Source organism: Pinus tabuliformis, chromosome 6 (genome assembly GCF_031772625.1).
Source record: "Pinus tabuliformis cultivar Carrire ecotype Pingquan chromosome 6, CPIR1, whole genome shotgun sequence".
In the NCBI taxonomy this organism is placed as follows: domain Eukaryota; kingdom Viridiplantae; phylum Streptophyta; class Pinopsida; order Pinales; family Pinaceae; genus Pinus; species Pinus tabuliformis.
In genome coordinates, this window is record NC_142292.1 from 296,957,601 (window position 1) to 296,967,997 (window position 10,397).

Sequence of the window (10,397 nt, forward strand, 5' to 3'; positions counted from 1 at the left end):
CTCAAACAAAAGGGTTCAGTAATGGAGCACATTGAGGAGTTCCAAAAATTGAACATAAGGGTAAAAGATATTCCAGAGGAGCATAGGATTGATGTGTTCATAGGGTCTTTAAAGGATAATATCCAACATGATGTTCGCCTTTGGGAACCTGATTAATTAGAGAATGCATTCAGGTTAGCAAGAAAAACAGAAAGCAAAATTATGGCAACCAGGAAGCATACCACTCACAACTATAAAGACGGAAGTGTTGTTTCCCCTAGTCTTCCACAACCTATAAGGTTGACACCACAACAATTGGAAGAAAAAAGAGAAAAAGGGCTTTGTTACAGTTGTGATAGCAAATACACTAAAGGTCATAAGTGTGCTGAGAAGAAATTATTCTACATAGATTGTGAAGAGGAAGAAGAAAAGGAGCAAGAAAGGTCAAAAGAAGAAGATATACTCCAGGAACAAAGCCTAGATGAAGAACAAATAAATCCAACCATATCTTGTAATGCATTGGCGGGCATTACCACTCCTCAAACCATCAAGATAGAAGGACAAATCAAGAAGAAAAAGGTAATAGTGTTGATTGATTTAGGAAGCACCCACAATTTTATTCATTGTAGGATAGCAAAAGAATTGAATTGCTTCCTATATCCAGCACCAGAGTGTCAAGTGATGATTGCAAATGGAGGAACAATAAATTGCTCTGGAAAGTGCCATAATATCAAGCTATCCATGGGAGAATATGTATTGACTAGCCCAATGCTCTCCATTCCAATGGGAGGTGCTGATGTTGTACTAGGAGTCCAATGGCTACAATCCTTGGGTACAATAGCTTTTAATTTTCAAGAACTTTTCATAAAATTTTCTACGGAAGGAAAGGAAGTTGAATTAAGGGGTATTGCAGGGAAACCAGGAAAGATAATAAGCTCTAATAGCATGACAAAGCTTCTAAAAAAGGAGCAAAGAGGTGTAATTGCACAATTATGTTCGCTAGATGTTTCCACATTGGAATCATCTATTTCTCCAGATCTCCAAAAAGTCCTGAACAATCATTCCAAGGTATTTGAGGCTCCAAAAGGTCTCCCACCTATGCGTAGTCATGATCATGCTATTCATCTGATTCCAGGAAGTGTTCCTCCAAACATCAGGCCGTACAGATATCCCTATGTCCAAAAAAGTGAAATTGAACGTATGGTTGCAGAAATGCTAGAGGCTGGTATAATTCAACCGAGTCAAAGTTCTTTCTCAGCTCCAGTAGTATTGGTGCACAAGAAGGATGGATCATGGCGCATGTGTCCGGATTATAGGGAGCTCAACAAGCTCACTATTAAAGATAAGTTCCCCATTCCTGTTAGTGATGAATTACTAGATGAATTGCATGGATCAATTTACTTCACCAAGTTGGATCTTCGTTCGGGATATCATCAAATCATAATGAAGATTGAAGACATTCCGAAAACGGCATTTAGAACTCATGAGGGTCATTATGAATTTTTGGTCATGCCTTTTGGCCTTACCAATGCACCTTCAACATTTCAATGTTTGATGAATTCAATTTTCAAACCATTCCTTCGAAAATTTGTGTTAGTATTTTTTGATGATATACTAATCTACAACAAGTCTTGGAAGGATCATGTTGAACATGTTGACAGGGTGCTACAACTATTGGAGGAGAAACAATTATATGCAAAAAGATCCAAATGTTTCTTTGGAGTCCAGGAGGTGGAATATTTGGGTCATATTGTATCTCATGAAGGAGTTAAGGTAGACCCTAGCAAAATTAAAGCCATTAAGGAATGGAAAATCCCCGCATCCATAAAGCATCTGTGAGGATTTCTTGGGTTGACAGGGTATTATCGCAAGTTTGTTAAGAATTATGGGAGAATAGCAGCACCTCTAACAACATTATTGAAGAAAGATTCATTTTCATGGACTCCGGAAGCAACAAAGGCCTTTGAACATCTTAAAGAGGCAATGTGCCAAGCACCGGTCTTAGCTACACCGAACTTCACAAAAACCTTTATTGTGGAATGTGATGCTTCAGGAAATGGAATTGGTGCTGTTCTAATGCAAGATGAAAGACCCATTGCTTTTGAAAGTCGTCCAATCAAGGGAAAGTTTTTAAGCAAAGCTATTTATGAGAAGGAAATGTTGGCAATACTCCATGCACTTAAGAAATGGCGACCCTACCTAATGGGAAGACACTTCAAGGTAAAAAAGTATCATGATAGCCTTAAATACTTTTTAGAACAAAGATTATCCTCTGAAGAGCAACAAAAGTGGGTCACAAAGATGTTGGGTTATGACTTTGAAATCATCTACAAAAAAGGGAAGCAAAATGTGGTGGCAGATGCACTCTCAAGAAAGGATGAGGATGTGGAAGCATTGTTGTGTGCCATTTCTATTATCCAACCAGATTGGATAAACGAAGCAAGGGAGGAATGGAAGAATGACGAAGAAGTGTGGGCACTTTTTTTTTTTTTCCCATGGAAAAAGTCGTAATTTCTATTAGTCAAGAGAAATTACATTCTGTAGATGCAGTGCATATGCATACTGAGACTGTGTGTCTCACAATATCCTCAACAGAGGCTGTCCATAGTTCCAAAATAAAGTACTGAAAAAGGAACCAGGTGTACGATCATAACAAAAAATCACCGTCCTCTCTCTGAACTGTTGATCCACGCAGGGAGTTTCAGAGAGGTATCTGTCACAAGAGTCTGTCTGTGTAGTAATTAAAAAACATATATACTGTGTTCTGTGCTTTGTAGCTGTGAGTGCTGCCCCCCATAAGGAGGCACAAAAAATAGAGAAAGGTGACTATAACAGTTCATCTTAACTATGCTGTCCATATATAAACAAGTCTATCTAAATAGTATGTAATGGAAAAAACAAAAAGCATCACTTTGTGCATATTGGGACCCCTTTCAGATCTGTGTGTCCCTCTGTGCCTGTTGGTCATCAAAGGGTCTATGGTAATGCTGATAGAAGGTCCCATCCAGGTCTTCTTGAATTAGCCAGTCCTCTTCCTGCCTTTGCGCTGCTTGTTTGGACAGGTAGTCCGCCCGAGAGTTGCGCTCCCTGTAGATATGTCGACATTCAAATTTTTCAAAAACATCTGTTAGTCTGAGTGCCTCATCCAGTATGTGTCTCAAAGAGAAAACAGTGCATGATGATTTCCTGGTGAGCCAATTGCATACAATCTGTGAATCCCCAAACAATTGTAGTTTTGTACAACCCTTTTCATGTGCAAATGAAATTAGGTGTTTAGCAGTGGTGAGCTCAGCATAATTGTTTGTGCCCCTGCCCAGGTAAATTTGCAGCGAGTATGAATGGTTTTCTCTCAGATAGAGGATGGCACCTCCCCCACAACCAGCCTCTTGGGCTGAGCCATCAAAATAGGCCCAGGGAAAAGATTTGTCAATAGTCTCCGGGGTGATGTTCCTATGGGGAGCAGGTGGAGGATCCTCAGGAATGAGGGCAAAGTCAGCAAAGAGGTGCGCAATAAGGGTAGGCCAGAGAGGATTTTTTTGGTCGAAAATGGCCCTGTTTCTGGCTGTCCAGATGGTCCAGCACATCAGGAGAGGGATGTTCTTTTCTTTTCCTGAATGGTGTGCTTGCCAGTTTTCCCAGGCATCGCTGATAGAATGGCCCTGCCATAGATGGATGGAAGGGGATCTTGTAGCAAGAGTAGACCACTGTTCTTTGACAACCGGGCATGTGAGGAAGAGGTGCTCAGTGTCTTCATCATTGCTTTTGCATAAGTGGCACCAGAAAGGTCCATGGAAGGATCTCTTTTTTAAATTTGCTCCTGTTGGTACTTTGTTGAAGAGAATTGCCCACATGAGAAGGCGTGTTCTGGGGGCTGCTTTTAAATGCCAGATTGTCTTCCACCATTGCAGCATATTGTCTGGCTTGTTTGGCTGCATGAGCTGCAGGTATCCCTCCTTTGGGGTGTATGATCCGCTTTTTGCCAGAGCCCAGACAATTTCGTCCTCTCCCTCCGTCAATCTGACCTGTGCTTGTGTGAGTGCCTCCGTATATAACTCCCATGCTCGTCTCCACTGTTCTGGAATGTGTAGGTCTCGTGCTGTCCTCCAGGCCTGATGGAGAAAAGTAGTGTTTCCCTGGTCTGCAATATGAGCAATCTGGAAGGCTCCTTGCACCCTAAGATGGGCTATGAGCTGTGCTGGGAGAGTGTGCATGTTTCCACAGCCAATCCAGGGGTCTATACCAACTCGGACTGTGTTTCCTTGTCTGATTCTCCAGGTGAGGCCCTCTCGAATAAGGGGAAGAGAGTTTATAACCGCTTTCCATATGATTGAGTGCCTTCCTCCTCCTCTTTGTTCCCTACAGATCCAACTGTATATGCTTTCTGGGGCGATATATTTTTCCATAACTACCTTCGACCAGAGACTGTCTGATGTAAGAAGTTGCCATCCCAACTTGGCCGCCAAAGCATTTGCGAATAGGTCCAGTCTCTTAATCCCCCAACCTCCCCATTTTTTTGGTCTGGCTATGGTGTCCCATTTTACCCAAGCAAATAGATTTCCTTGTCTGTTCCCCTGCCATAAGAATCTGCAGCAGATTTTTTGAAGCCTGGCTAATATCCCTCTGGGTATCCAAGCTAGAGACATCCAGTAAACCGGCGTTGCTTCCAAGACTGCTTTTATGAGAGTGAGCCTTCCTGCCCTTGTGAGATATCTATTATACCAGACATTTATCCTTTTTTCCACTTTGGATATTAGCCAAATCCAATCAGCTATTTTGTATCCTCCATGTTTCACCCTGAAACCAAGATATTTTAGCCCTTCCTCTAAGGGATGAAAGTGGAAAGGAAAGCGGTTTTTGATGTAGATGACCTCCTGAGGAGTGCAACCAAGTTCCGTTATGGTGGATTTTTGAATATTTATTACCATTCCTGTTGCTTTCTGGAATAGATCAAAAGCATATTTTAGCGCCGAAGAGTCTGCCATACTACCATTTAAAAAGATCAATACATCATCCACAAAAAGTAGATGTGTGAGGAAGCAGTTGTCCGATATTTTTATCCCTTTTAATCTTCCTCTTCTATGCTCAGATGCTATCAGTCTGCTTAGACCTTCCATAATGAGGAGAAAAAGGAGGGGAGAGAGGGGGCATCCTTGCCTGAGGCCTCTTTCAGCAGTGAAGAAAGGGGAGGGGGAGCCATTGAGGAGGACACTGAAAGGGACATCTGATATGCAGCTCATTATTCTCTTGATGAAAAGGAAGGGGAAGCCCAGATGGGTGAGGAGCATTCTGATGTATAAGAGATTTACCCTATCGAAAGCTTTTGATAGGTCCACCTTGAGGATCATGCCCTTCAGATTTTTGCTCTGCATAGAATGAAGAAGCTCTTGTGCAGTACCAATTGCTTCATGAATCTGACGGCGATGGAGGAAGGCGAATTGTTCAGAGGATATGTTAGCCGAGAGGATGGGCTTGATCCTGTTAGCTAGAATTTTTGCCAGAATCTTATAGAGGCAATTGCAGAGCGAGATGGGCCTAAAATCATCAAAGGATACAGGCTTGTCAGATTTAGGAATAAGGGCTATGAAAGTGGCTTTTATGCTTGAGGGGAGGGATCCATTATGACAGCAGTGATTTATAACGTTTAGAATATCCTGCCCCAACAGCTCAAAGAAAGCTGAGTAGAATTCGATGGTCCAGCCGTCCGGTCCCGGACTTTTGTCCTTCTGAAAACCTTTGATGGTAGATTCCAGCTCCTCCAATGTAATATCTTTTGTGAGATCTTCTGCATCCTCCTCCTCCACAAATCTAGGAAAGAGTTCTGCCACCCTCATTATTTCGAGAAGGCTTGCTTGATCTGGAGCTTTGTATATATTTCTGAAGTGGGAAGTGGCAAGTTGTGCTAGATCTCCAGGCCTGCTCACCGAATAACCATGCTCATCCTGTAGTTCCCAGATAGTATTTATTGCCTTCCGACCATTTGCAAACTGGTGGTAGAATTTTGTATTCTCGTCCCCCTCCTTTAGCCAAATGGCTCTGCTTCTGAGGCGCCAGGAATCCTCTCTATCCCTGAGAATTTGGGTTCTCCTACTGATGAGATCATCATACATTGACTTCTGATCTGGGGATAAATATGTACCATCAGATTGGGATTCGAGGGCTTCTATAGCTTGTTCCGCAAGGGAGATGGTCTGGTCATCCTGCTGTCTCTTCAGTTTAGCCCAATTTCTCGAGACCACTTTGAGTTCTGAGAGGTTCCTTACAAAGCCAGTGGCTGGGTCTTCATCCTCCCGGATCGGATGTGCCTTCCAGAAGTCCGATATCAGCTTGATGTAGGTGGGATCCCGCAGCCAGGTAGCATTGAATTTGAACGGGGCTTTTTGTGACTGATGTCTTGCACTCAATTCCAAATATATTGGTCTGTGATCCGAGATCCCTCCGCTTCCCACCCATTGCCTGGCTCTAGGATGTACATTGCTGAGTCCTTCTTTGAGTATGAAACGGTCCAGCCGCCTGGCTAAACTTTGGTCCCCTGTTCTGTTGTTCTTCCATGTGAATTGGATTTTTGCGGAGGGGAGGTCAATCCAGCGGTAATCTTCAAGCAGTTGTCCGAAGAAATCAGAGAGTGGATCAATTTGCGCCTGGTGACCCCATGATTCGGAGAAACCCATGGAGAAATTTAAGTCTCCCCCCAAGATTATGTTCTCATCGTGAAGGAGCTCGGAACCGAGCAGCTTTTGCCAGAATAGTTCTCTGTTTTGGCAGGGGCCATATACATTTATAATTTTAAGATGTTCCTCCAAGTCTTTTGAATATATTTCGGCCCCTAGAAAACCCACTCCACCCCAGATGTTCTTAATATTTATGGAAATGTTCTTGAAGCCAATCGCTATGCCTCCTGATCTGCCAGACACATCGATGGCTGAGAAGGACCACCCCGACAGCCATGATCCAAGAAGGGAGGTGGCGGAGTCTGCTTTACATAATGTCTCTTGAAGGAAAATAATGTCCACAGGGTATGAGAGAAGAAGTCGCTTCAGGGCCGATTTTTTATCGGGGCTGGCCAACCCTCTACAGTTGAAGGACAAAATTTTCATGGAGGGGGGTGGTGAAGGGTGTCCTGTGCTCTAAGGGCCCTGTGAAGAGTTTGTTGCTTGCCGCGGAGAATCTCATCCTCCATTTGTTTACGAGCTTTGGTCATGCCAGAAGGTCGACCCCGCCCCTGTTTAGGCGAGAGGATGAGGGCTTCCACCGACAGCCCAATGGAGTCCGGGAGATTTTGCTTGGTGGTCGAGCGGGTGGAGTACCGAGGAGAGGAGTTAACAGATGGGGAGGGCGAGGGGAAGGAGGGGAGGGGGAAAGAAGGGAGGGGGGAGGGTGAGAGGAAGCCAGGTGGCTTCGGAATGGGGCAGGATACGAAAAACGAAGGGTTGAGGGGGGGGTTTGTACCCATGACGAGGTCAAGGGCAGATGGGGAGGAGGGGGGAGGGCAGCAGATGGGAGGCACACCCAAAGTGGAAATACTCATGGATGCAAAATGAGAAACAGAGGCAGACGAAATAGAGGACGTACCCGAGGAGAAGACCGCACCCTTCGCAGCTCTGGATCTCGTTAGAGGAGGAGAAGGAGGCCGAGCCGTGTGGGAGCCTTGCTTCTTGCGGCGAGGTGCTGGGGGGGCCTCCACCGTATCTGAAGTGATGATGAGGTCTGTTCTGCGCGCCGTATCCACAGGGGGGATGGTCTGTCCTGCAGCAGTGTCCTGGTCCTGTTCTGTTGCCGCCTGCTGGCCCTTCTGAATGAGGGGGCAGTCTTTGAAGAGGTGACCCACCTGGTGGCATCTTCTGCATCTGTAGGGAAGGCCTTCATAATCCAGCTTCTGTGTTCTTGAAGTAGACTTCCAATGTATTTTGATGTTTTCCGGCACCCCCCCTCTGGTATCCATATGCACTAAAATTCTCGCATAAGCCAACGAGCCCGTTGCAAGATAGGATTTATCTGATTCCATGAAAGTACCGAGAGCGTTTCCAATCCTCTTAAAAATGTCTTCTGACCAGTACTGCAGCGGCAAGCCTGGTAGCCTGACCCAGACTGGGCCGATCCCTATTATCTCCGTCTCCGGGTCGAATAAAGGCGTCCATCGCTTGAGGAGGACCGGGGCCTTTTCAAAGTGCCAAAACGATGAAAGGACCCAACTCGTGTGATCCGCCCGTGCAAATTTGAGGGCAAACCAACCACGCACAAAGGTCTGGACCGTAGGTATCTCCACTAGGTATTTACCCCAAATCTCTGTCGCCCATTCCTTTAGTTTTGCGGCCGATGCATGTCTGCCCTTGATCCGACCCACCAGGACGCAGTCTGCCAGATCCATGGCTTCTCCCCAACGAATATCTTCTTCCAGCCTCAGAATAGCGTCCTCCGCAGTTTTTAGACAGCGTTGCTTTTTGGCAGCCCGGGAGGTCATACGGCTCTGGCTTGCAGGAGCCTGTGAGCCCACAGGGGGAGGGACGGGAGGGGGGGGAAGAGGGCACGACTCCGGGGGAGGGATAGCTTCGGGGAGGGGAGGGACCGAATGATAGCTGCCGGAGGGGGCAGTGGGAGCCGATGGGGGGATTGTAAACGAGGAGGGAGGGTTTGCAGCAGGAGGGATAGGGGATGTCGCCTCAGTAACAGGGGGAGGGTCAAGGGAGGGAGGATCCAGCAGATGGGTGGGAGCTCCATTCGGGGAGGGTTGTAGACAGTCGGCCAAAAAACCCAAAGTGGCCGGGGAGGGGATCGCGAATGAGTTCCAGTTTGAGGGCTCACCGGGTAAGAATTCGGAGGGAAGAGATGGGTCTATGGGGGGGGAGACGTTTTCTAAGCCAGCAGACAGGCTCCCATTGAGCAGACCCCCCGAAGAAGAAAACGTGGATTGCCAGATGGAACTATCCGCCAGCGGAGACTCCGAGTAATCAACTTCCTCTGTGTCCATGTCGACAGCTGCACTAAGCCTTCCACAAAAAAAGTAACCGTCCAACAGAGCCCTCCTCGAGACCAGGTAACCGAAAGGGGTGATCACCGGTAGCCGTCAAAGGAAAAACCAGAAAAAACCCTAGCAGGTATATAGTGACAGGTAGCTCGCCTCGCCAACCGAATAAAAAACGTCGCCTTCGAGATGCTGTCGGCCGAACCGGAGTGAGGGCGCCGTTCCGATGCAGGGGAGAAACAGGTAAAACAGTAAGGGTAAAGTGCCGAGGTAAAAGGGGAAAAAGACAGTGGGCGGGGTAAAAAGTGAGGGTGAGGGTTTACGGCCGGAGGAGGAAGTGTAAACAGGGGCCGCAGCCCGCATGGATACCAAGGGTGGATAGGTACGAGAGTAGGTGGGGTTTACAGGGCCGTGGGACGGCCTGTAAGCCCCCGTCAACGGGGTTCCATGCCTATGGTATCAGAGCCAGAAGTGTGGGCACTTATTCGAAAGCTACAACAAGATTCCAGTACTTCTGATACATTTAGCTGGCAAAATGATTCATTATGGTACAAAGATCGCTTATACCTCTATAAGAATTCCCAGCTAAAACAAAAGATTCTTATGGAATTGCACACTTCTCCCTTAGGAGGGCACTCAGGATTTTTAAAAACTTACCACAGGGTTAAGAAGGAATTTTTTTGGGATGGCCTTAAATTAGATATTCAAAAGTTTGTGGCGGAATGTTTGGTTTGCCAGCAAAATAAAGTTGAAACAATTAAGACACCAGGTCTATTACAACCTTTATCCATTCCAAGCCAACGTTGGGAGGAGGTTTCAATGGATTTTATCACAGGTTTACCCAAGTCTGAGGGAAAGAGTGTCATCATGGTGGTAGTTTACAGACTTACCAAGTATGCACACTTTTGTGCATTATCACATCCATTTAAAGCCAATACAGTTTCTACTGCATTTATGGAAACAGTTCAAAAGCTACATGGAAACCCACAGATTATTGTAAGTGACAGAGATCCCATTTTCACTGGAAATTTTTGGACATAATTATTTTCTTGTCTTGGTACTCAGTTAGCTCATAGCTCATCTTATCATCCTCAATCTGATGGGCAAACTGAGATAGTAAACAAATGTTTGGAAGGATATCTTCGTTGCTTTGTATCTGATAAACATACACAATGGGTCAAATGGTTGCCTCTGGCTGAATGGTGGTATAACACTTCCTTCCATACAGCAACAAAAATGACCCCATTTATGGCACTTTTTGGGTATCAACCACCATCCATCACATCATATTTAAGAGAAAATTCTAAGGTTCAGGCAGTGGAACATCACATCGAACATCAAGAACAAGTCCTCCAACTCTTAAAGGATAACCTCGTGTTGGCACAAAATAGAATGAAACAACAGGCAGATGAACATCGTAGTGAAAGAAGTTTTGATGTAGGTGGTTGGGTATTCTTAC

The 10,397-nt window shown here is 45.5% G+C and overlaps 2 protein-coding genes across 2 annotated transcripts; both read right to left on the reverse strand.

The window, feature by feature from the left end:
* Positions 1-2,912: 2,912 nt before the first annotated feature.
* Positions 2,913-4,382, reverse strand: LOC149258508 (uncharacterized). Its single transcript, XM_089420497.1, has one exon. It carries the CDS (start codon positions 4,380-4,382, stop codon positions 2,913-2,915), a length of 1,470 nt encoding a protein of 489 aa, XP_089276623.1.
* A 557-nt stretch (positions 4,383-4,939) lies between these two features.
* LOC149258509 (uncharacterized) lies at positions 4,940-8,944 on the reverse strand. Its single transcript, XM_089420607.1, has 3 exons — positions 7,549-8,944; positions 5,286-6,949; positions 4,940-4,954 (listed from the first exon to the last, which is right to left on the reverse strand). Exons 1-3 carry the CDS (start codon positions 8,942-8,944, stop codon positions 4,940-4,942), a joined length of 3,075 nt encoding a protein of 1,024 aa, XP_089276733.1.
* Between the last annotated feature and the right edge of the window lie 1,453 nt (positions 8,945-10,397).